Source organism: Trichophyton benhamiae, assembly GCF_000151125.1.
Source record: "Trichophyton benhamiae CBS 112371 chromosome Unknown contig01989.5, whole genome shotgun sequence".
Taxonomy (NCBI): Eukaryota; Fungi; Ascomycota; class Eurotiomycetes; order Onygenales; family Arthrodermataceae; genus Trichophyton; species Trichophyton benhamiae.
Genome location: NW_003315112.1, coordinates 900,296 through 924,969, shown reverse-complemented (window position 1 = coordinate 924,969; position 24,674 = coordinate 900,296). Strand labels below are relative to the sequence as shown.

At 49.4% G+C, this 24,674-nt stretch overlaps 10 protein-coding genes across 10 annotated transcripts; 4 read left to right on the top strand and 6 right to left on the bottom strand.

Annotated features, from left to right (window-relative positions):
- Window positions 1-116: 116 nt before the first annotated feature.
- On the bottom strand, window positions 117-784 carry ARB_05040 (uncharacterized protein; the record flags this gene model as incomplete). Its single annotated transcript, XM_003016702.1, has 2 exons — window positions 117-360; window positions 420-784. The coding sequence occupies 2 exons, from the start codon at window positions 782-784 to the stop codon at window positions 117-119; spliced, it is 609 nt and encodes a 202-aa protein (XP_003016748.1).
- Window positions 785-1,193: 409 nt separating this feature from the next.
- Window positions 1,194-2,558, bottom strand: ARB_05039 (uncharacterized protein; the record flags this gene model as incomplete). Its single annotated transcript, XM_003016701.1, has 1 exon — window positions 1,194-2,558. One exon carries the CDS (start codon window positions 2,556-2,558, stop codon window positions 1,194-1,196), a length of 1,365 nt encoding a protein of 454 aa, XP_003016747.1.
- Window positions 2,559-3,369: 811 nt separating this feature from the next.
- On the bottom strand, window positions 3,370-5,497 carry ARB_05038 (uncharacterized protein; the record flags this gene model as incomplete). Its single annotated transcript, XM_003016700.1, has 2 exons — window positions 3,370-4,751; window positions 4,840-5,497. 2 exons carry the CDS (start codon window positions 5,495-5,497, stop codon window positions 3,370-3,372), a joined length of 2,040 nt encoding a protein of 679 aa, XP_003016746.1.
- A 192-nt stretch (window positions 5,498-5,689) lies between these two features.
- ARB_05037 (uncharacterized protein) lies at window positions 5,690-6,233 on the top strand (the record flags this gene model as incomplete). The annotated part of the gene is made up of 2 exons (XM_003016699.1): window positions 5,690-5,904; window positions 5,969-6,233. 2 exons carry the CDS (start codon window positions 5,690-5,692, stop codon window positions 6,231-6,233), a joined length of 480 nt encoding a protein of 159 aa, XP_003016745.1.
- A 126-nt stretch (window positions 6,234-6,359) lies between these two features.
- Window positions 6,360-9,939, bottom strand: ARB_05036 (uncharacterized protein; the record flags this gene model as incomplete). The annotated part of the gene is made up of 7 exons (XM_003016698.1): window positions 6,360-7,125; window positions 7,196-8,082; window positions 8,152-8,260; window positions 8,339-8,903; window positions 8,954-9,301; window positions 9,354-9,729; window positions 9,784-9,939. 7 exons carry the CDS (start codon window positions 9,937-9,939, stop codon window positions 6,360-6,362), a joined length of 3,207 nt encoding a protein of 1,068 aa, XP_003016744.1.
- A 2,432-nt stretch (window positions 9,940-12,371) lies between these two features.
- Window positions 12,372-13,897, top strand: ARB_05035 (uncharacterized protein; the record flags this gene model as incomplete). Its single annotated transcript, XM_003016697.1, has 4 exons — window positions 12,372-12,435; window positions 12,572-13,084; window positions 13,214-13,352; window positions 13,444-13,897. 4 exons carry the CDS (start codon window positions 12,372-12,374, stop codon window positions 13,895-13,897), a joined length of 1,170 nt encoding a protein of 389 aa, XP_003016743.1.
- A 691-nt stretch (window positions 13,898-14,588) lies between these two features.
- On the bottom strand, window positions 14,589-16,553 carry ARB_05034 (uncharacterized protein; the record flags this gene model as incomplete). Its single annotated transcript, XM_003016696.1, has 1 exon — window positions 14,589-16,553. One exon carries the CDS (start codon window positions 16,551-16,553, stop codon window positions 14,589-14,591), a length of 1,965 nt encoding a protein of 654 aa, XP_003016742.1.
- Window positions 16,554-16,925: 372 nt separating this feature from the next.
- Window positions 16,926-17,093, top strand: ARB_05033 (uncharacterized protein; the record flags this gene model as incomplete). The annotated part of the gene is made up of 1 exon (XM_003016695.1): window positions 16,926-17,093. One exon carries the CDS (start codon window positions 16,926-16,928, stop codon window positions 17,091-17,093), a length of 168 nt encoding a protein of 55 aa, XP_003016741.1.
- A 975-nt stretch (window positions 17,094-18,068) lies between these two features.
- ARB_05032 (uncharacterized protein) lies at window positions 18,069-20,189 on the bottom strand (the record flags this gene model as incomplete). Its single annotated transcript, XM_003016694.1, has 2 exons — window positions 18,069-18,244; window positions 18,410-20,189. The coding sequence occupies 2 exons, from the start codon at window positions 20,187-20,189 to the stop codon at window positions 18,069-18,071; spliced, it is 1,956 nt and encodes a 651-aa protein (XP_003016740.1).
- A 2,004-nt stretch (window positions 20,190-22,193) lies between these two features.
- Window positions 22,194-24,557, top strand: ARB_05031 (AAA family ATPase, putative; the record flags this gene model as incomplete). Its single annotated transcript, XM_003016693.1, has 4 exons — window positions 22,194-23,168; window positions 23,235-23,559; window positions 23,594-23,764; window positions 23,938-24,557. 4 exons carry the CDS (start codon window positions 22,194-22,196, stop codon window positions 24,555-24,557), a joined length of 2,091 nt encoding a protein of 696 aa, XP_003016739.1.
- Window positions 24,558-24,674: the final 117 nt, after the last annotated feature.

The following is a 24,674-nucleotide window of genomic DNA, read 5'->3' as shown; positions in this document are numbered from 1 at the left end:
AAGATAGAGCGTCAAAAGAGAAACAGTACACAGGCAAAGAGAAAAAAAAATCTATGCCGAACCTCCTCAAGTCATGAAACACAGAGACAAAGACGAAAATCAGGGCAGATTTGCTATTATAGACCCTGTCGTAGCTGTTCTGCAAGCCGTCTCTTCCCAAACTCCCAGGCGTTCAACAGTCCCTGCTCAGACAGATCTATGTTCTTCATGTTTGGTGCATCCTGAGCAGGAGCCTTGCTGACACGGGAGGCAACCTGGACAGGGTCCGTCTCGAGGATAATGCCGTCGTCAATAATCTCGTCAATTGCAAGGGAGACAAGGTCGTAGTTCTCGATGATGGTGCGCTTATCCGTTGAGCCCCTATATACGTCTGTTAGCTACATTCACATCCCTTTGTGTAATGGCGAGCCAATGCATACCCTAGCAGTATACTGAGCGAGTCTCTGAGAGTAACAACGACATTATAGAGCATGACTTCGTTCTCTTCTGCGCTGCCCACGACGTATAGCATGACATCGCCCTCGAACTTGAAGACGACCACACGGTTGTCGTACAGTATTATATCGCTCGACTGCTTGTTCGTCTTCTCCAGAAGGCCCTTTTCGAACGACTTCTGGTCTTTAACGGCTGGGTAGGGGTTTGCACCGGGGTAGTCTGTCGAGTCCGCTGCTGCGCCAGCTGGGGGGTGCGGCGCAGAGTAGTACTTTGCGAATATCCGCGAGCAGTCGTCGGTGGCCATGATCAGGACCGCATTGACGGAAAACAATGAGAGCGGAGCGAGCATCTTGACTTGGTGTCTGCAATCTTTCCTTTGTCTTCGGCTTCTTTTCTTCTGGTCTTCTTGTCTTGTCAGCGGCTTGTCTGGTTGTTCGTTGCTTGTTCGTCTTCGACTTGTTGGCTTCAAGATGTGTCACGTGATATCAACTTTTCGCGAACTACAAAATAACACGACGAAGACGATGACGACGAGAAAGACAAACGAGTTGATAGTGGAATACGTGCTTGTTGTATAATTCTTATTACTATACCTGCTATAGTAGTAAAACAATACCTATTTGTATAGCCGGATACACCACGGCTGCAACGGTTATATCTGCTATATTGTTATCACAGCGTCTACCTTTTTACTACAATGGGCTAGCTACCAGGTTGGCTATAGCAGAAGCCTGATTTCATTAATATGAAAGGTTTTGTTAATTTCCCCGGCCTACTAGTTCCAGGCATCTGTTACATGCCCTTGAGCTATCCAAGACTGCACTCAAGACAGCTTTTGCGATCTCTTCTTCATCCCCCCTAAATCCGCCAGCATATCTCCGCAGCCTATCTGGATGCCATCTCAGCTTCTCCTGCACCATCTGCGCTTTCAGTGCGTTCAACTTAGCCCGTGAAGCTCCCCGGATCCGGATATCAAACACTATACCCTCCCGTGGCTCTTCAGGGGCAAGTGTCTCTCTCCTGACACTATCTGCATGCACATAGGTTGGATACAGACCAAAGGCCTGCACGAAGAAACAAAAGGCATTCCACTTCCTGAGCTGAAAAATATCCTCGCTGATTTCCTTCGGTAATCGGCGGTGTTTCATGAGTCTGTGGCTTGGTTGGGAATTTCTGGATAGAGGACTAGACTTGAGGCTGCTAGTCGGCCATGGTATGATCGAGTGTTGACCATTTGCTGTGTCCTTTGTGTCAAACACTGCTTTCCACGCAGTGTTATACTCCTCGATAGCCGCCCTAGATGAGCTTGGAGTTGGGGTGTCCATGCTAGGCTGCCTTGTCTGGCCTGTATATACTCCTCCACTGAAGTTGTGAGCCCGGGATCCTTGCTCCCACTTATTCTCCCAGTGAACATGCCTCTCCTTCGCAAGGTATTCCATCATCTCCGCAACAGCACCGTGTAGGCGCTCAAACTCGAGTTTCTCACGTCTCATCACCCCTTTCAACTCCTTAACCTCTTCTTTCAGTCTCTTCACGGTTTCATGTAGAGGTTGATCCGCATCATCTTCCTTCTCCCCGGCACTCTCTCCCACATTCTCAAACAATTCCCCTAGACCTGACTCCTGGTGGCCCCCCATAACCGTCTCAGTACCTTCCATCTCCTCTGTAGTTGACACTTCGTCTTCTGCGTCTACTTCATCCACGTACTCATCACTATCCTCGTCAACAGACATATGTTCGCTGGCACTCGTCTCCCCCCAGCCCGGTACATGTCCATTCATAAAACGGGGAGTACTGTTAAACTGCGGAGCGAGAGGTGGCTGGAAGCTCAACGGCACCGTCCTTCTACCCCCTTCATTCAAGTCAACAAAGACAAAGGGTTCTGTGGTATAATTCCGGCTCCAGGATGGTGTATCGAGCGGAGGGGGCGGAGGAGGCCCCGGGTCGAGTACATGGCAGATATCAACAAGTGTTGGAGTGTTGGTTGGCTGTATCCAGCTGGTAGCGAATGGCCGTCTCCCTCCGTGGTGATGCTGTCGTTTATAAAACGAAGACGGGTGTCTTGCTGAAATATAATCCTCCAAACCTGGTAGTCCATCCCACATCGTTTGCCTCCTATCCATTTTCAATAGTATCTTCTTTCGTTCAGGGGTTGTCTGTATTAAAGCGTGTTCAATATGGCCTGCCAAAAAAACGATGCGATGAATGTTTGAACCGGCATACGCCTTTTGAGCAACTCTCGAAAGGACAGATTTACGGCTACATGCCAATTTACTACAATGCGGCCTTATTGTTTGCTCAAGTCACACCCAAGTACGACTTGTGTAATGTCAAACAACGCCCGACCTGACTCAGCGGCTTCGAAAGGCGCCGTCTATTGTGGCACTGCATCAAATACATGTTTCATCCATCATACATGTATCTACAAGGAACGGGTGCTTCTGCCGGGCAAAGAAGACGAGAACTGCCGTTTCATTTTCCACACATTGTCTTGGGAATGTGCGTAGTAGGTAATATGCAAAACTGATATACCAAGAAAGTAACGTGCCATATGAATGGAAGCATGAAAGGCAATGCGATGCGATGAGATGCAGGACTAGCAACCAACGAGAAGAAGGATGGGGGGAAATGGGCATGTCATGGGTATAGATATAGGTAGATCAAATTGCGCAGCCGAGCTTGCATTGCAGTCCTGAGTCAAAGGCATTAGACAAGAATATATTTATGTGAAAATGGCATCAGGGGGGGAGGGAATAGGACAAATGAAAGACGACGAAAGGAAAAAGGGCTAAACAAGGAAAATGACATAGTAAATGACATAAAATCGGGGGATATCTAATACACTATTTTGAAATAAATCTTTATCTCAGGTCAAGACGAGGTAAGGCATAAATCAATAGTGGCTGCGTGGATAGATGGATGGACGGAAAGGGATCAAGATGACGGCCGCGAGTTGCTGGAATCAGACATCGTGAAGCTGCCGCGGTTGAACCATCCTGCCCAACTGCCTCTATTTGCCTTCTTGCGGGCAGCTTCATCAGTCAAGGGATCAGCATCCATCTCCTGGTTCTCCTGCACCAGGCGTAGTGGACGCAACTTGTTCTGCTGCATCACTGCCCCAGTATAGTTGTTCATTCCAGGGCCGGAGCGAGGAGGACTGGCTGATGCAGCGCCGCCTTCCATGGACCCAACGTCTCCACTTCTATCGCTGGTCAAGCTTGCAGCACCGCTGAAACGACGGTCAGCACTGCGCGTGGAGATGGAGGTGCCTGTACCGCCCGGTGCAGTGGCGACAGATGAGCGCTTGGATGCCGCGCCGGGAGCGAAGAACGGGCCGTTGTTTGACAGGGTTGGGCTGATGCCAGGGCTGATCGGGCCTGTGGATGGGGAGCGTCCGCTGGGAGGGCCGCGATACATCTGGCTGATTACGCTTGCCGTTCCAGCTGCAGCGCCGGAATTGTCCAGCTGGTCTGATCTCGTTCGACGGTGCTGGACCGTGCGAGAGCGCCCAAGTGGGATTCTAGGAGCAGTGTCGGGGTTTTCATGAGCGGATGGGGTAGGCGGTTCTCGGGGGGAGGACTGAGGAGGGGAGTGAGTAGATGTAGATTGTGTGAGTTGGCTAGGTGGTCTCTGTCTGTTGTTAGAACGGGCAGGTTGGCCGGAAACAACAGATTTGGCACGCTGAAGGAATGATTGCTGTTGCTCTGGTTCTTCGTTTTTCTCAGCGGGAGGCGGAGGAGGAAGTTCCTTGTCCTTGTTTCCGCCCTTGGGTCCTGTATTATTATCAGCGTCACTCTTGTCGAGGATATGTTCGAAGCCTTCGTGCTGTAAAAGTCTGCCAATGATTCGTTCAATGTAAAGACTCAGAGCCTTGTTCTGGTCCTTGTAGCTCTTCAGCTCGCTCTCCAGCTTGCGTTTCTCGTTGTCTTCACCTCCCTCGCCGACGGAATCCAGCTCGTCGGCCAGAGAAGAGCCACCGGTCCCGTTTGCGTTAGCAGGCGGATGGGCGTCATGCATAAAGTCTCCCTTGGTGAAATCTCCATTCAACGTCCGCTCGCTGAGCAGAAGCTGATAGCTTTCGTTGTCTTCCATTAGACGGGCGTTGGCCATGCGGGCTTCGAGGAGTTCTCGTTCTAGTTCCTGCTGACGGCCTCCTCCCAGGCTCTCCATTTCAACGATTTTGATCTGTGCTTCAGCCAGCTCGAGCCGTAGGGATTCGATGAGCTTGTCTTTTTGCAGTATCAGTTTCGAGTTGTTTCTGGATGGACTGCGTTGAAGCTGAGATGAAGATGGAGCAAATTGCCCGTTTTCTATGTCTGGAGATGAGCGGTTACGGAAACTCGCTGCATTTCTGTCAGTCATGTAATGGGTAAAAAAGGGGAGCCAATGTAAATGGATACTAACGAGAGCGAGATAGGTTGCGTTCGCCGTCAACTCCCATTCGAAGGTCCTTTTGGGCAATCGTCTCCTTTAACCGCTGGATGGAAGCCTCGAGCTCTTCCTCCCTCTTTGCTTGGTTCTCTTTATCTGCCATCATCGACTCACGCTCGGTCTCATGCTTTTGCTCCAAATCCCGGATTTGTCTGTGAAGCTCCTTGATTTCGTCACGCAGCGGGTTTATCTGGCCGTCTTTCTCATGTGCCTGTTCCTCGAGCCTGGTCTGCTCGCTGACTGCTTCGTCGAGCCTCATCTGCAGCACCCCGAGCTGTTTTCGATACTGGTCCGCGACAGTCTCCGCCTTCTGGACTTGCTCCTTGAGATCTTCGATCAGGGCCGTGTTGGCTGCCCGGGCTTCCTCGTCCTCGTTATTATGGGGGTAGTTCCGTGGTACGCTGCTCATGCTTAAGTTGGATCGGCCCAACCCAGCCCTCCTTGCGGCTGCGGCACGGGCTGAGACTGGACCTGGTGACCCTTTGGTCGAGGGGGAGCGGCCAACGCCATTCGTCGTCGCGCCAGGAGACTGCGAGGAGACTCTTCGCGGTCCGCCTGGGCTCGTTTGAGCATCGGTCGAGGGCGTCTTGTGGTTAGTTGGCGTAGGGGACGATGGTTTCTTGCTCGCCATGATGTTCTTGAGTTGTACCCAGTAACACGAAGCACGTCGAGATAGGTCACGTAGCGGGCCAACTCAGGCCGGTTCGAGTCTGGAGGAGCCCTGTACCTGATTTTTTAGCAGTTGAGACGAGACGGACAGAGAGGCTGCCGTGTCTGAGGCTGTGATTCTCGTGTTTATTTCTGCAGTTGCTGTATATTTTATATGTATGCGGGTGCCCGTCTAGGAGGCGGCGGCTGCGCCGTGCTGCTGGATGGGGACTGGAAAGCTATGCCGCCATCTCGACTCGCTGGCTGCTCATTGCGTGACTCGCACGTCTCTTTGTCTGTCTGCTGGTCCGCCCGTCTGTCTGTCGTCTCTGCCAGCGTGAACTTCAACGCTGCCGCTGGCCTTTTTATCCACCTCCTGGCTGCGTCTTCGTAATTAAACCCTTTGAAAATCCGAAGATTAAGCGTTTGGCCGCGCCAATCAGAGACGGCATAGAGCACCGCTGACTAAGCGAAGAGATGAAAAGGAGACGCCGTTGAAGCGGCTGAACTTGGCTATTTTTATATTCAAAAAAATATTCAAAATGGAGGCAAGGACGAGGATTGAGAGGCAGACGATGCTGCTGGTGCATTGGGTAGAGAAGAAGGGGCGGCGTGAAGGTGTTATGGTGAAGAAGATGGGCCCTATAGAGGTAGTTGGCTACAAAGGTGGACTATGGCTACGACTGATAGTTATTGATGGCATAGAAATAACTAACTAATTGGATCACGAACTACCAGTTATCAAAGTGGAAGGGATAGCCCCTCAAAGTATTATTCCTTATCGACAGCCTCTCATGGTTTCCAGCCTGTCCTCCAGAAGCGTAGAGGAAACACCCTAGGTTGCATTAGGCCATAGGCCGTGGAATCCTGAAAGTCGATGATTCGTCAGATTCAGGAGTTCCAGGCGTTCCAGGAGTGCCAGAAACACTAGCAGTATTAGTGCTATCTGCAGAGGTTTCAGCGGCGGTGAATTGAGTCACTGCAGTGGCAGAGAGCTGAGCGATCCTGGGGGCGTCAGGCCGAGGATTCTCCTCAGCAGTTGCGGTTGTAAGGACCCTTTCGAGCTCCTTCAAATCCTTCAATGGATTGTATGGGAGGGTCTTTTTGTGTAAGGGATCGTTGTTGAGAGACTCCACATCCACATGGCAATCTTGGTCTAGTGTCATCTTACCCCGGGCAATGGGGGTGTCAAGGTTGGTGAGCAGGCCCGGCCCGAAGGCAATGGGCGCATTCGGGTCCCTGAAGACCTTGACCTCAAACTCCTTGCCTGGGCGGAAGAAGAAGTGTGCATCTTTCTTTATAACCTCGTTTTTGTCCGGGAAAGGTTGCATGGTGACCTCGCGATAGTCACATAGCGTCAAGATCAGTCCTTGACAGATATTGTCGTGGACTACCTTGGCCAGCTCGGTATCAAGTTTCACGTTGCTGGCAGAGAGACATATGTTTGGCGCCTTGAGAAGGACGTGAGAGATGTGGTGCTGCTCCTTTGTCCCGTATAGGTAGAATGGCATATTGTGCTGCGGGTAAGAATGGTCCCGGTTGGCCGAGTTGAGCGGCCGACTCTTTATAATGCGAGTAGCCTTGATAGTGCAGTTTATACCCTCCATCACCCTAAAGACAGCGACGATTTAGCCAGAGTTCCTGATAGAAAACTAAAACTGTTAGCTAAGAAGAAACTTACTTGTCTTTCTGTCTTATCCCAATAATGCCCTTGAGGGTTGGGTTTTTGTCATTTTTCACCTCCTCAACAAAGCCTTCCAGATCAAACGGGTCCTTGGATTGGAATGCTATCTCTCCAGACTGATTTTCCTTCAATTCCACATATTCCTCCATTTCATTGTCGTCCAGTTTGGCTGCAAGAATAATCTGTTGACGCCGGGTAGCTTGGTGGAAGCTGGTATGATAGTCCAGGAATATCTCATCGGTGCCTCTCATCAGGAAAACACCTTGGTATTTGCCTCGCTTGTTACGCTCCCAGACATTCTTGACTTCCTCCTCGATCACTTTCTCGAACACCTCCATCAAAGAGCAAATGAACTTTTTATGAGTGGGGAAAGGACTCATCACCACATTGCGAAGAACAAACAGGTCCTCAGCCGCTGGAGCTAGATGCAGCCGCTTCATAAAGTTCTGAGCACACTCCCCGTAAAGCTCCTTGGAGAACTGAGTTGAAGTCAGGTAAAGTGGGATCTCTCTTGGGTTTCCGGCAGAGCTGGTAATGGAAAGGCGGTCCACAATTCTCTTCATAAAGTAGTTGGCTTCTTCAAGATCATCGTTCAGAGTGCCATCCTCGCGGTACCAATTTAGAGCGAAAGCATTGATATTCAGGTCAGACCCTAGCTCACGAAGATACTTCATGTCGTCCTTGCTCTTCATGAGTTCCTCGTTGGTCTTCTCAAGTATATTTTCTTGGATGTGCTTCCTTCGCGCATTTACTTCTGGAGATAAGGAGCCATAGCCAGCATGTTCCATAGGGAGTCTGTTGAAGGGGATGCATATGTAATGCTTCTTCTTTTTGACTGGATCAGTCTCTTCTTCATAATGCATAGCTGCATAATGGGCAGACAACTAGCAAAAATTATCAGTGTCCGTCAAAAACCCATGAACTAAGGCCAAGCCATTTATTCTTTGACTTACCCGTGCGCTCGTAAAAGCTGCTTCTCCTAGTAGTCTGCCGTAGCCGTTGCGGTCAAGGCCGATAGTTGTATTTGAGAACCAAGTAGCCATAGCCGCTGCTCCGGGTTTACTATGAGCCAAGAGATGTTAGCAACTAATTCTAGGAAGAAAGTATGAGCTGCAAAATATGCGAAATAGGGACACTTACCTTCCCTCTACACCATAAACCCCAATGTTTTCCGAAGAACCCTGGGATAGATACGGACTAGTCCATGTCACTAAGAACCTCATGCGCCCATCACGGTACACCAAGCTGCCAGCTGGATAAGGGATGTATCCTGCTTTGTGAGGATCCACGGTAATAGAGTCTGCATCCTTGAGTGCAATCATATTCGTCAGAGTGCTTTCCTTCAGCGGAAGCGACGGAACAATCTCTATGACTTCCTTTCCGCCAGTCCCACTGCCACTCCCTGGCATCTGTGGAGCCTTGGCATCTTTAGGAATCATAGTGCTGAAGTACCCTCCCCATGCAGCATCAGCATGGACTAGGAACGACAGTCCCCTCCGCTGGAAGTCCGCTCTCATATCAAGAATGGCTCTCAGCGGATCCGCAGCGCCTTCTTCAGTAGAGCCCATGATGGCTACTACTGCAAACACTGCTTGCTGTTCCCTTAGACAGCGATTGAGTTCTATCTCAAGGTCCTCAAGAGAAATATGGCCATCCAAGTCAAGCTTGATTCCGTGCATGTTCCCTGACCCAAGTCCAGCGATGGCTAGAACAGGTTAGCTGTGGACGAGAAGCAGCTGAATCAAGTTAACTTACCGCCTCCTTTTGGCCACGAATAGTGTCTAGTTTTGGCATGGAAGTACTTCATGGGCTTGTTAATACCAAAGTAGGCTTCGAGGCGGTCTTTACCGACAGTTTGAATGCTAAAGGGATTCAAAGCTTCTTCGAGATACTTAGATGTAATGCCAAATTGTTCATGAAGGCGATCAGCCAGGCCCAAGATTGTCTGAGAGCTCAGGTTAAGAAGCTCCCACGGAGTAAGGTCTTTGAACAGTTTCTCATCACCAACACAAGGGGTAACCTTGAACTTATCGGCAATGAACCAAAGCGATCCTTCTTTCATTGCCCAGGACAAGGTGAGCGGGTAAAACTTCAAGTTGCGAGCTATTAAACGGGTCAGATATGTCTTATACACAGTGAAATTCAGGTCACATACCAACCCAAATGGATTCTAAGTTCGCCACGGTGCCATCACAAGTAATGTGTCCCCACGAAAGGGGGAGGCTCTTATTTTTTTCATCAATGTTATATCCAAACATTTCAGCCAGTTGCTTCCCAACTTCTAGCTCGATCGCGGTGGTCAACGGGCTTGCTTCCACAGCGACATTGTTCGGGTTGTAGATCATAGTCATGAAGTATCCCAGAAGCCCAGGAGTTGTCAAGTCGGTACACATGTGGCCCTCATATCTTGGGGACCAGAATGGGACCGATCGTTCCCCCAAAATCTGAGACGCTTTTTGGACAGCTTTGTTGAAGTTCAAGACAATTTGCTGGTACTGCTCCGACTTTGTGACATCTTCTGTAATGAATACCTAGTATCGTAATCATTTAGTCAGGCAAAATAAATTATGCATGATTGCTGGTACCTCATCATTCTCAAAATATTGGTGCCTAGAATTCCGCAACTCATCTAGGATCGTTTTAATATTGATCCTAAAGCTGTCCAGATTCTCTGCCTTGGGCCCAATGAAATAGGAGCTAATGACATCGTGAGGATTGAGTTTAGTGGGAGGTGCGGACATCTTGGATCCAGGATAGCAAGATCAGTCTTGGATAGAGAGTTGTATATTGAATTACTGTGTACAACACATATGTCGTAGAGGGAGACTCGATATTTATCCTTTTCATTGTGAACTCCTAATAATTGAGAAACAGTCCCCGCAATCTGGGTGGAACTTGATACCGCCCCAGATAGGTCGATTGTCATGAGGGGTATTTGTTGGCTTCCTCACCCGTCTTTGCGTCTGGATATGCATGGAATGCAGGGTAGTTCAGCTCTCTTGGTGGATAAAGCGGGCCGTTCCTCTAGTGTCTAGTGGCGCCAGAAAGAAGACAAAGCCCAGCAATATAAGAGAGGATCTTTCCATCCAGTAGGACTAACTGGGTATCTTCCATGCGAGCAACATCCTTCACATGAAGTAAACCTTGTCCACACTCAATATATGGGGCAATGGCATAAGGAGAGGGTTCAATAAGTGGATATACATGCTCCTATTAAATGATATGCGAGGTATCCTATAGGGATATACGAGTACTATCTCGATGTGATACGCCATAGGCTCGCTTGACTCAACCGGGCGGTTAGGGTATAATTAAGGCCTTCTTCTGTTTGTTGAATTGTCCGGAAGAGGGGTATTGGAGCTATTAGTATCAATCTAATAGTACTGGTGATATTCGGCATTGTAGGTGACCTACGTGTACAAGATGACAGGTTGGATGGTATTCAATGATCATCCTTCCGTAAAGTACCGCAGATATGTTGGCAGGGCATCGCTTGATTAACGAATTCCCACCTGGCTCTGTAGGGAAAATGGAGACTCACAAGCGTATTCTGATGGGATATTGGTAGATCGGACTCCATGTACCGAGAGGGGTCCAGAGGAGATGAATATGTAAAGGGCATAGATGGGAGGCACCATTCAAATTTGGTAATGCGTGCATAATGCAAACCACGTCATCGCCAGGCGGGGAAAGGCCGATTCAAAATGATCGTTTTCATTTTCGCATCATTATGTACGAACAATTCTCTTCATTGGTATCGGCAAGTTGGGTTCTTTAACATAGATGCTGTGTTGACGCAGAAGTCGAGTGGAGAACGGGAGCGGCGAAAGTTCGGCATGCATGGTCCAGGGTGCGCAGGGGATAGAATCTCCACTTCTGGCTTGGATGTTATTTTGATTTGGGCCATGAGTTTCAAACAGGTCAGATTGCCCCGATGCGTCCCGAACCAAGCAGTCATGGCCACCACTTCAGATTAATCGAATCCTCTCCGGGGCATTGAGTCATCCGAGCAAAGCATATTGCGAACAAATAAAAAACTTCGCAAAATCTGTATTGTATTGGCAAAATATGCTTGCCTTTCCTCTATGACAAACCCAGTTCCCCAATAACACTTACTTTAGAAGGATTCGAACTCACTAGGCCATCACACGCCAACCACTCATCTTCAGGGTCACAATTGGACAGATGTCAGTAGTACCTGAAGAAGTCCCTCATAAATTATCTATATCTGTGGGTATCCTATCGAGATATTCACTGGAGCTAGGTAAATGAAGGAGCGGTGAAGTAACCCTGGGAAATACGAGCAGACGAGTTAACAACTGTCCAATTGATCGACCTCCAGTTATGAATAATTCAGGAGTATAAGTAGGAGAAATGGAGTAAACCAAGGGTGAGAACGCTTTGAATCATATATGGATGAGCATCGCCTAAGAGGGGGCTAAAAAAAGACCTTGAAGCCTCCAAATGAAATCTCCGAAATGATCGTATAAACATGGAGGAAAAGACATGGCGTTAAAGGGTGATCAATATCAACACCGTCGAAAAAATATAGATATCATAGCCAAATGTATTATAAGTGCATGTTTCTTTGTGTCGCTCCATATCTTATGTGATTCAAATTTTGGGAAATATTTAAGCAAGAGGATAGAATCACCTACCAACTCCCCGTCAGCATTGGCCTGGGCTCGCGAATGCGGAAGGATATTCCCTATTTCAAGATGCACAACGCTGGCTCTACCAGCTTGATACTTTCAAAATAGCCGATTTCGGTCATTGCAATCAGCGTCGTCGATATATTGCCTATAAAGCAAGTGGGAAATAACCGCGGAGCATTGTTCCCACAGTCTCGGGCTATTATTAAAGCCACATTGGTGCCAAATAAGGTCTAGAGGATAGACATGGTATAGGGTAGGCGCCTGACAAAAACAATATTGTCATAACGGAATTCAGCAAACTTGGTTAATACCAGTCGGATTCGGGGTCTGAAGAGGTCTCAAGAATATCAAATTCCGTACAAGTCAAAAATTGCGTACGATATTAATATCTTGTAATGCCTGGTGTGTAAACTCAAAGTGTGTAAGAAGACCAGGAGTGGCTAGGTATGTTGGGGCCAACCTCCGTTCCCTCGGCTTCCTCAGCGCTTTGCCTTCCCGGACGCTCTTCCTGGCGGTAAATGCTCGAGAGAGGTAACGCTGATCATGCTATCCAGCGGCGACTGGCGGTGGTGACCAGCCATGGTAGGAAGTATACAGCCCAGCTGTGTCAATCGCTAGACATGTTAGTTAACTATTGGCGGTATCAAACTGGCAGACCCGTATAGACCTGGCTGTTAGATTGCAGTCATCGCTGTTACTAAGAAGAGGAATTAAATAGAAAGAGTAATTAAAGAAGAAGAAGATGATGATGATAATCATGACGATGAAGAATCAGGTAGAAGTAGACAGCGAAGACCGACATTGGATGTTGGAGGTTGGATATTGCCTGTTTGGGCGACGAAGTTAGGGTTTAGGGCTTGCTTGGAAATCAACCCGCTTATTAATTATTTCGGTGTGTGTGTTCGACTTTCGCCCCGAAACGGAAAAGAGAAACTTCTTTCTCTTCGCTTCTCTGCTGCGTCGAGAATATTAAAACCACCACTGGAACCTCTTCCAGTCTTGTCGTTCGCAGGAAGTGCTCGTTATACACGCTACGCACCGATAAGATGGCGCGCCGTCCAGCAAGATGTTATCGCTACTGCAAGAACAAGGTGGGTTGAGCCTTTTGAAATGCTCCCGTTATCATGCGCCCCCGCGGATTGCACTCGGAAGGAAGAGAGGGATATCAGGATATCTCGTGGATATGCGCCTGGATTCGCTGTTACAAGGGATGCGGAATGGTGGAAATCGGGTTTATTTGAGATGCAACCGTGGCACCATTTTTTGGACGGGATTCAATACACGTTGAGAGGAAGGATGTGAAGCTAACTTGGACATATCTAGCCATACCCCAAGTCCCGTTTCAACCGTGGTGTCCCAGACCCTAAGATCCGAATCTTCGATCTTGGACGTAAGAAGGCCAACGTGGATGACTTCCCTCTCTGCGTCCACATGGTCTCCAACGAATATGAACAGCTGAGTGCCGAAGCCCTCGAAGCCGCCCGTATCTGCGCCAACAAGTAAGCCACCAAACCATTCCGATGACCAGCTACTATTCGACTGGCAACGGTGAGACAGAAGAAAAGTACTAATATGACGGGAAACAATCAGGTACCTTGTCAAGATTGCCGGAAAGGAAGGTTTCCACCTGCGTGTCCGTGCCCATCCATTCCATGTCGTCCGTATCAACAAGATGTTGTCGTGCGCTGGTGCCGATAGATTGCAGACCGGTATGCGTGGTGCCTTCGGTAAACCCAACGGCTCCGTCGCCCGTGTCAACATCGGCCAGATTCTCCTTTCCGTCCGCACCCGTGATGCTCACCGCGCCACCGCCGTCGAGGCCCTCCGCCGTTCCATGTACAAGTTCCCTGGTCGCCAAAAGATCATCGTCTCCAAGAACTGGGGCTTCACCCCTCTTCGACGAGAGGAGTACGTCCGTCTCCGACAGGAGGGACGTGTCAAGATCGATGGTGCTTACGTCCAGTTCTTGAGAAACAAGGGCCCAGTCGAGACCAACATGCGAAGATTCCCAGATGCTTATGAGAATGTTTCCCAGGAGGCATAGAGCATGAGTTTTCAAAAGCGGGTTTGGGTTTGAGGTTTCGATTTGTTTGCTTGTTTTGATTGAGGCAATACACAACAGTTATCTCAGAAAGGAATAAATGAATCAAATAATGACAAAAAAATGAGCATAATACTCCCTTCTCTTGCTCATATATGAAGTGCCTATGGTTGCTATGTAAGATGGATACAATTCAACCAGACAGGATATACACTGAATTTATTGGCATATGTCTACAAAACGGGTCGTTCCTAGTTGATCACAGGTGTATACTTAGCTCTCGATCATATGGTACTCATCAGCATTTGAGAACTGTGTATGGTCAGCGAATATAGCATTATCTATCCAGTAATATATTGGATACAGACAAGGTATGCAATTACATGAGTGGAAATGTCACACCATGGCACCATATGCTGCAGGACTCATTCCATCTTGTTAGTAACATTATGGCAAAGGGTTATTTAGAGGAATAATATGGTTATGGTATGAGTAAAGAGAGACTCCCATCTAGGTCAACTGCTCCAGTGAGATAAAGATATCAGGTAAAAATAGTCGAGGCCATCACTCCAAGGTATGTCAAACCGAAAAACGCCTATCTCCTCACATACACTGAGAAGTTTCACGTGGTTATGCAGGTCAATGCAGGTCGATTCGGTTAATAAAAGAACAAGTTCGAGACACCATGGCAAGTTTAGATGTCTCCCCAGCTGCCCATGCCGCCACCAACAGCTAATGGAGCACTGCTACTGCCAGCACTCCCGCCTATGTCCCAGTAATGCCTGCTGGAGCCTGTTCGTTTTGTTGACACAGACTTGCGAGTGCTTTGGCTCTGGCTTGCACAGCTTGGACTAATGGTACCACGCATATGATGGTGGTGGCGATGATGTTGTTGATGGCGATAGATGCGTGAAGACTGTTGGCGGAAACGGGAGTTTGCTTCCGCACGAGCAACTAGTGGGTGATGCTGGCGGATGATTGCTGCACGGATAGGATCATGCTGACGCTGTCGTTGAGCTCTATGTTGTGGAGAGGTAAGCTCGATGGTATCGTCGTTATCCTGGGTGCTACTAGCGTCTCCAGTTGCCGTTGCAGCAAAACGATTACGGAGATATCGGAACACCATCTTGATGTTTAGTTCTCGTTCCCAGTACTCACGGTCACGTTCGCGGCGTTCTGATTCCGAGAGGATGTGACTAGGTTCAGCATCTCTCTGGGCAGGTACATCTTCTTCTATGCCCCAGAGTGCTGCGTGCCTGGAAGTAGCCGCGTCTTGCATCGTTGGGTGGAAAGTAGGGGATGGCACTGAAGTTGTGTTTTCATGGCTGCTATGTGATTCGCGCCTGGAGGTCATGGCTGACACAGTTGGTGTTGCGGTAGGTTGAGATATAGGCATGCCAGCATATTCTGTTGATGGATCAATGTTGGTCCGCATATATGCGGTGAATGCTCCAGGGTGTTCATAGATTTGATGAACGAGAATACCAAGTTCTCGAGCAATTCGTTCGAGTAGACGTTCCTGCCACCAGCCGTCTCTTGTTGAGGAGCTCATTATGTTAGGAATAGTTTCAACCATATTGACTGAACTATCGGTGGTTAAAGTGGTGGTTCGTAGGTAGTTATTGCCGGCGAAGGAGCTACGTGGCTGGTCTTGAGGTGAAGTGCTGTTGGTATCACTGTCGGTTGTGTCGGAGACTAGCGACTCTCCAAATATTACGGCGAGAAGAGAATCGTCAATTCCAATGAGGCCATTGATGACTCTTCGAGTAATTCGTTGCCAGAACGATTCGTCCGAATCCGTTTCATCACTAGGAGTGGCATCAACCGTGGCATCAAGTGCTGCTTGGCTAGCAGTAAGTGATGCATCCGTCTTGGATGTGGTATCTTCCGAGACTATGGATCGAAGAGGGTGCATTGTGTCAGAGCCCTTGCTTTGTGCCCTCTGTTTTCTCTGTCTGCGTCGTCTCGTTTCCTTTTCTATCTCCTGTAACAGCACTTTGCTCTGTTCCATGCGCCACTGCTCGATTCTCTGCCATCTCTCCCTCTCCATACCAATACCCATGGGTTGAGATTCATTAGCATTGTCCAGATGCCTCTGCACGCTCGAGCTGCTCCTCTGCCGTGTTTCACCAATCCTCCTGGGGTTGAACTGTTCATGCTGCCACAACTGCTCTTGCACATTCACCCCAGAAGGTGAAAACGTTCCCAATCCATCATGAGTCGGTAGCATGGCAGGGCCTCCGCTCTGGTCCAGCTGTGGGTCTCGAAACGCCTGGAGTCCGTCATCGAGACTGTCCAGCTCCGTGACATCGTCCTCCTGCACGCCTGTGTCCTGAAGTTGCCCTTCCTGGCCTTCTGTCTCCCCGTCATTTCCCTCACTATCAAGCGGACCTGACGACTGAGCGGCGGTCTCCAATGACCCAAAGTCACTCAACCGCGACAGACCAGCTGTCCGGGGCGTTCGTTCAGTAGACGCAGTATGGCTGTGGGTTGCTGTGGACTGAGCCTCTACGGGAGAGAAGAGCACCCATTCCTGCGAGTCCTCCTCGTCTGCCCTGGCTTGTGGCTGGGAGACATTTGGCGGTGTCGTCAAAGAACGACTGGAACCTCGATACGGGTGTTGTCTCTGCGGCGTCTGGTCGGGGAGACGAAATGCCATGGTAGGAGCTGCCCCCAAGGACGAATATTCGTGTGTATATCACGTAGGATTCTGTGCTGTTGTGGCACGGCGGTGGTGATGCGAGGGAGGTCCTTGTACTTCCGTCAAGTCCTGAGGCGCTATCGGAAGATAAGGAGCCGTCTGGTTAGCCAGCGAAGAGGCTAAACAGACCAACAACGAAAAAGAAGACGCTAGGGAACAGCCGTCTCCATGCTGTCAGGTAAGAATAGACCAAGATAACGGGCGAACGGCGAGTGTTTCTGCGGTATCAATCAATTTATTGATCTGCTCGTCTCCATCTTGTCTTGTCGTTTGGAATCTGGAGCCGGGCGTGACGTGCATCAAGTGGCTTAATCAGCAGACTGCTTAGTCATGCGGCTACAGAAGTACCAAATGCTCCAACAGACCTACACCAGGGATCGTCAGGAGGAGATGTTTGATATTCTTGACAAGCTAGAAGATGAGTTCACTTTGGAAGAGGATGATGAGTGTCTTGCAGCCAGAAAGGAATTGAAGGAAAAGCGAGGCGCAATCCCCTAATCTAGTTTTCACTGCTATCTAGTGTCAATTTTGAGATCCCTCCATTCCCTCTCAAAGCCAAATGATAATCACTCCACGAACGACCCCTAAGCGTAGTCCAGTAACCACCACATGCCATAGCGTTCTGGTGAAATACACTCAGGTAGGAACAAGTACCAGTCATCCTCCGCAGAAGAACTGAGACCGTTTGTGCTCCTAATCAACTCCTAATACTCAGGATAGAACCCACTGTGTTCCCAATCGAGAAGTCCCGTAACTCGAAATTGGTAGTCATTACTTGGTTCTATAGTAATATTATCTGGTCGTAGATCACCGTGTGTAAAGACACATCGAATTTCTGATTGCTGGGGTGGGGTATAGCGTTGACGGAGCCGGTTAATAAACTCTGTAAAAATAGAAGTGCGTAAAGAGGGGAATGAAAACCCCCTGAAATCTTCAATAGTCAGAATAGGGTTAGTACTGCGGCGGAAATGTTTCCTAATATCTTTACAGCCTTCACCACAAACCCTTTCAAGAGGCTTCCCAGTAGGGTGTGAAAGAGAACTTAGAGCGGTTAGGATTTTGTTGAGCTGATCTTGGATGGACCTTTTCTGTGATATATCCAGACCTGCCCAGATATCTGCCAGTGTTGTCGTGGAGGTGTAGGCCATAAAAATTAAAGAGACACCGTTCATTCGCAATAATCCAGATGGCCTCGGACCGAGTCAGCCAAGGGAAATATAATAGCAGCAGGTTCGGAAGGCCGTAGAAATACGCGGATATCTTCTTCAGTAACTGCTCCTGACGTTGTTGCAGCAGAAATAGGTATTACTGGCAGAGAAGTTAGAAGAGACAGCCTCTGATGATGGAGAGAATCTTAATTCATCGGAGAGAGTAACGGAGTCCGAATTTCAGAAAGACGCCTGGAGTAATCCTTCGGGAAGTACGATATCAGGTCAATTTCTGGGTCCGCTGCCACTGCCTTCTGCAGTCGCTTTAACGTGTGGATGTTGAATCGTGCTGCTTTTGGCTTTTTGAGCCTGCGCCATCCAGCTCCTCGAGCCTCTTTCTTTTCGGCATTGTTAGGCCAGAAACCAAGAAAGAGAACCTTGATCTGAACAAAGGTGAGATGTTGATGAAGCGTGATGCGGTTTGCCTCTGTTGGAGGTTATCTACAAGCCCTAGCGTTGATTTGATTGGCCAGTGGTGGTGCACACGTAATCACCTGTTTTGTACATTTGGACTACCTGGGGTACATTGGGCTGTCAGGAGAAACGATCAACCATTCAAACATCTAGATCTATACAAGAGTTGTTACTGGAGTATATGTCACGTACAACTCGCCATATGGTCGACGGCGATGAAGGAAAACGTCATGGCAGGCGCAATGGTAGCGCCAGCGCCAGAATACGTCCTGCCCATGACGCTCGCGCTAGTGTTGCCCGCAGCGTATAGCCGTTCAATGGGCTTCCCGTCACTGTCCCTAAGCACCCTCGCAAACTCATCTGTGAGCAGTCCTCCCTTGGTGCCCAAATCGCCTGGGTAAATCCGGGCTGCATAGAACGGCGGCTTCTCAATCGGCCCCAGGCTAGGATTGGGTCCGATCTTGGGATCCCCAAAATACTTGTCAAACGCAGAAACGCCCCGGTGAAAATCTTCATCGACTCCTGCTCTCGCCATCTTATTAAAGCGAGACAGTGTCTTCTCAAGCCCGGCGGGATCAACGTCAATCTGTCGCGCTAGATCTGGGATGGTATCGGCTTTGAACAAGTGTCCGGATTCGAGACCGTTCTTTGGATCAGGCTGTAAAGGGAGCAGGCCACCGATGCTATATCGTTTGCGGAACGAGTGGTCAACGATCAGCCAGGCTGGGATAGCGTTTACGCTCTGGTGCCGTTCGTACTGATGGTGGCCGGCATCTGTATACGGTTCAGCTTCGTTCATAAATCTAGACCCGGACGAATCGACAATGATACTGAACGGCCGGGCTCGTTCGGTCAGGGCGAAGACGTTCATCCCATTCACCGGACAGACGACAGTTGGCCCCCACCAGGCATCGTCCAGCAGAGCAGTGCCAGCACCGACCTTCATGGCCGCAGTAATGGCGTCTCCTGTATCCCCTGGGGGAGCACTAGTCCATTCAACGCTTGCCGGTGAAGGACCCCATTTCTCCCTGAGCTTCTTATTGTGAGCGAAGCCTCCTGCAGCGAGAAGGACTCCACGAGAGGCTCGGATGGTTTTCTGGCCACCTTCTTGTTTGACCGTGGCCCCAACAACCGTAGACCCGTCCATGATCAAGTCAACCAGGGCAGTTTTGCGTTGTATTGGGGTGCCGGCTTGCTTGTGGAGGTAAAGCAGTTGGGACACCAGTGCCTGGCCCATCGCAGAGGGAGTCTGTCCAAGAAGGGTGAGCAGGGCCTGGCGCAGAAGGATCTTAAGCAGGGCATTAAAATCACTCCATGAAGCCCCTGACCTGAGGGCGCTGTTGCTCTCCGTCACATATGCAGCAATAGGAGGTCCAGGGCGTTTGCGAACCAGGCTCCTCCAGGAACCCAGCTTCTTCATATTAAAAATCTTTGGCTCCAGGGTCCGACCAAACATAGAACCGCCTGGGATCTCAGGGAAGTAATCAGGACATCCTCCTTTTCCCAGACGCCATTGGAATCCGGCTTTCTCCAGGAACTCCACCAGTCGAGGCCCATTGTCGAGAAATGCAACTTTTCGCTCTCTAGACGACACAGGGCCAACATCTCCAATGGTTGCTTCGAGGTATTTCAGGGCATCTTCCTTGCTATCCTTTACGCCGGCGGCTTGAGATAGATGGGTATTCGGAATCCACATGGCACCGCCGGAGTAGGCGGATGTCCCTCCTATGGCCTCATCTTTCTCGACCACCAGGGCCCGAAGCCCGTGAGACTGTGCTCGCAGAGCAGCAGTTAACCCTCCAGCGCCGCTTCCTATCACCAAAACATCCGTCTCTTCGTCGAATGTTGCTGGCACACTAGTTGTCGTAACGGCACGTCTGCCGCGTAGAACCAGATAGGGCGATAAACAACAAACTGGTGGACCAGCCCCTGAGAGGCCTCTGTATGTTCTGTATGTGTATCGAGAGATCATGACTGCATATCCTTGGGATTGTCAAGAAGCCAGTCGAAATGCCCTGAAGGGCACGTCAGAGGCATCCTCGCTGATATAGCGCCCGGCGAACGACTGTGCATCTTGCATGGCTCCACGGAGCTATCCCGAGTATAGTTATTCCTCGAACTTGTCGTAGTTAATGACAGGGGAGCTCCCCCATGTCCGCCCAAGCTGACTTTTAGGCAACGTGGCACTGGAGTGTGTCTTTGCTGCAGCGTCCCGACTAGGGTTCAACCCCCGGGGATACGAGATTGGCAGCGAAGATGCAGGTAATTTTGGGTAATTTTGGAGGATCAGAGTCTCCATCAGGCGAACTTTGCCATGCTGTCGGTAGTTAGCCGGTTGTTCATTGGGCCGCCGCGCAAAGAGACGTTTGGATTCTCCCACCAAAGTTGAGATTATTGACAATATAATGGTCGGCAGCAGTGAGATGCATGAACCTGTAGTCCGTAAGTACGGAGCAGTGGAAAGACGGAAGCACCAGTTACACCACATTCCGACCTGGCGAACTCCCTCGCTATCCAGCCGATATCGAATCCTTCAGAGGCGAGAATAATGGCATTCTCTGCTGCATGTTGCCGCTCTGTAAAGCAACCAAAAGAATCAAGTAGCTAGCCGTTCATGAAGTGCTACTCCTTGAAGGGATCTCGCGTCAGCACTATGAACTCCTTGATAAGTCAACGGAGTCCCCGACGAGTTGTCCCACAGTGTACTCCATGGAACTAGTTTGTAATCCGGTTGGATGTCTTTCCCTCTCATCCGAAGGCTGCGGGAGGTGGAACTCGCAAGGGCAGAGCTTGTTCGAATCTCGAGAATCCGCCGTCGTTAACAAACGTCTGAAGGATTCGATGTGTTTACTTCCCCTATTTGCCCCATTTCAGTCATCATTATTATTGCGAATGTTAGATCTTATCGAGCCGGCTCGTTCGTTGCCATAACTTATAACTGGCTAGTTATTCAGGGGCAGACAACGCCAGCAGAAATAGAACTGACATCTCCCAGTCCTCGTCTCCGCCGCAGACTCTGATCTTGACGGCAAACAGTCAGCCGTATAGAGGGATTGCCTCGCATACACTCGTATACCTAGGTCTGATCCCAGATCGAAGAGCTCCTAACTACTGCGGCCGCTGCGGCTGGTAAACCCCTGAACTAGCCACATAGTTAACTAGCTGAGCCGCAAGCTGGAATTTTCAGGCTCCAGGATTCTCTGGATGTTATGAAGCTAGACACAGAACATGAGGCCATCCATGGTCAGGCCAAATAGACGAGTCTCGATCCGAAATCGGTCAATAGGCGAGATTGTCGGAGCCTTCGTTTCAGCGGGCAACGTTCAGCATGCGATTCAATGTGAACGTGGCTGAACAGACACAAATCAACCTGCTTCATCGCTTCGAGCAGACTCGCACTAGTTAGTTAGTTATGAGCTTTCCTTTCCCGTGTCGTATCCGTGGCGCGGTTAACCATGCTGCCGATGTCTTCTTCAGCTGGAGTTTCTGCTGCCTGGCTGGATGTAAATCATTGAATGGTGCCTGCTGGGATGCAGGTCAAGCCACTCTTCTCAGACTCTCCAGCTCCCTGTTCCAACCAGTGCTGGAGCAGGCAGAGTGAATAGCTAGGCCTAGGCAGATACTTACTTCCTGCAGGGGCCTGAAGGCAGTGCTTGTCTTTGTTTTTCTCTTTGGTTACTCAACCTGGCTGCTGGATATAAATCTGCCTGCCTGCTGCGCCCGGTGCAGGCTCACACAGAGAGGCCAGCAAGGCAGCTAGCAGCCCTTTTGCATGCATAAAACCACAGCAGACTCACCGTGCTGTCCTTTGAAAGTCTCTGCGACTAGAATCCTTTTGTTTCCAATTGTTTCTTCAGCTTTCTTTCACTTTGCTCTGTCTCCTGTTGTAGGTAGCTGAGAACTGCTACCAAATATCATCAACCAAACAGCCAGCAACCAACCCCCCTTAGAAGCTGTAACTATCTACAGTCTCAGCATGGGACTCAACGTCTCCGAGGCCATCTGGAGATGGAGATGCAGGACGTTTGGGACTGGAGACAAGATCAAGCCTCGCTCACAGACTCGAAACAGCGCGAGTGCCCCCGAAGAGAACGTCCAGGGAGCAGACGCGCTTATCAAAATCCTCTATGAGGCCAAAGACAGCCGCGAGGACAACCGGAGATGGGTAGATTACCCCCCTAAGCAGCTCAGCAAGAGTGTCTCCAAGGCTCAGGATCGAGCAGCCATCAAAGTGTACAAGATCGTGGACCCAGACAAGCCCGTCATCAGTGGTCGTCCTACGCTGAAGTACTTCAAGATTACCGTCCAGAGTCCCCTCCTGGTTGCTGCACTCAAGGACATCGTTGAGAAAGATGAAATATACCTTGAAAAGACAGAGGCAGCAGAGTTCACCACCCCCTTTGCGCCGCTCTACTTCAATGCAGACGAGATTGCGGCAATGCTCAAGGATGCAGGCAAAGACACCCCTTTCCGCGAACATCTCGAACTCCTCCTGACCTTGATGGATGACATGTTTGCTGAAACTCGAAGTCGTATCCAGCCGCTACAGGCCAGTGGCCTTGCCTCGTTCAACCTGCTCTGGGCTTATTTTCCTACTGGTTCCCCAGTTTATATCTGGGAAGGAGATTGCGAGTTCCTGGGTAAAGTTATCAATACCGAAATTATCAAGTGCAATTCGCGACAAATACTGCGCCTACGTTGCAAGATCATGAAGTTTGATGGTCAAGATTATGTCTGGGACGAGTATAAGGGTGTGATCTGTGCCTTTGAGGGTAATATCCCCATCACAGATTTGCCATTTTACCCGCTCAAGTTCCATGACGATCCAGAGGCTGTCAAGTCGCGCCTGATAAAGCGAGCGAGAAAGTCGCTCGACTATCAGAGGCTTTCTTATGGCTCTTACACTGCTGTGGCTCTCTATAAGAGCAAAGATGGGATGATAAAACACAATGTATGGCTTCTACTAGTTTCGAACCTTCCAGTGAATACATATGGTTTGCTAACCAAACTTGTCTAGGTGGATGGAAGGATTCTGATTGATGTTGTGGGATACAATAAGCACCATGAAGCTCAACGAAACACTGAAAACGGAGTTGAGAATCCGATTAAACGCAAAACGCGTATTCTCCCAACAGATAAGGACCCCGAGACTGAGAAGTTCATGTTGCATATAACTGGTCCGAACAACGCCAGCCTTACCGGCGGAGTTAAACCGAGGACGACAAAGCACATTTCAATAGAAGATCAAGAAAGGAACAAAAAAGGCATCCTTGGTCTAGGGGATGAGATGATGTACATGTGTCCGTTTCTCGAGGGCTTCGCCCTGAAAAATAAGGAGTGGCGTAAGTGTGCCATTTATCTGAAGGACATTCATAGTGCTAACGGGTAAAGTCAACTTTTATGTCGAGGATATTGAACAGGTCAAATGGAATGACGAGGCTTATGATCACTTGGTATATGACGAGCAGCAGAAGGACCTGATACTGTCCTTCGTTGAACACCACTATAGTTCGATGAAGATGTCGGATGATGTCATAACTGGGAAAGGTCAGTCAGTTTTGGGATTGCAGATATATTGTGATGTCTAACACCGCCCAGGTCAAGGATTGAATATTCTCCTTTCCGGGCCTCCTGGCACAGGAAAGACCCTCACCGCCGAAGCAGGTAAGAAAGACACGAACTCCTGGAAGCGAGGACATCCTGCTAACAAAATAATTTAGTTGCCGACAGATGCCGCAAACCTTTATTTTACCTCCAGGCTGAAGACCTGGGCATCCAGGCGGCAGAGCTCGGAAATAACATCAAAAAGGTCTTCGAGCTGGCCCTAGAATGGAACGCTGTCATCCTCCTTGACGAAGCAGACGTCTTTATGGCAGAGCGTAACCCAAACGACATCCACCGCAATGAGCTCGTATCCATCTTCCTCCGCGAACTCGAGTATTACCGCGGTGTCATCTTCCTGACCACTAACCTCTACGACACCATTGACACAGCCTTCAGATCTCGCATCAACCTCCATCTGTTGTTCAAATCGCTATCCCCGTCAGCTAGGCTCCAGGTTTGGACCAAGTTCCTGAGCCGGCTGCCTCCTTTACCTGCCACGGCGGGCCGCAAGGAAGAGAAGAGCGCCCTGGGTGATTTGAACGAGGAAGACTTGAAAGAGCTTTCCATGTGGCAGCTGAATGGACGTGAGATCAAGAATGCAGTCAAGATGGTGAAGTCATGGTGCGACCAGAAGGGCTATGACATGACTCTTTCGCGCATGGAGAGTGGTATCAAAGTCTCCGCTCCCCAGGCTACAAAAAGAGATTTCACTAAACCGATGGATTTGTATGATTGAATTGCTTGTCAGTGGTTGGTTCCTTTAACTAGTTAACTTACCCCTGACCCGTTCCACCATTTGGTTCAAGCACAGTTAGAACACAGCTCAGGAAAGCCTCGTTAACCATCGATGAAT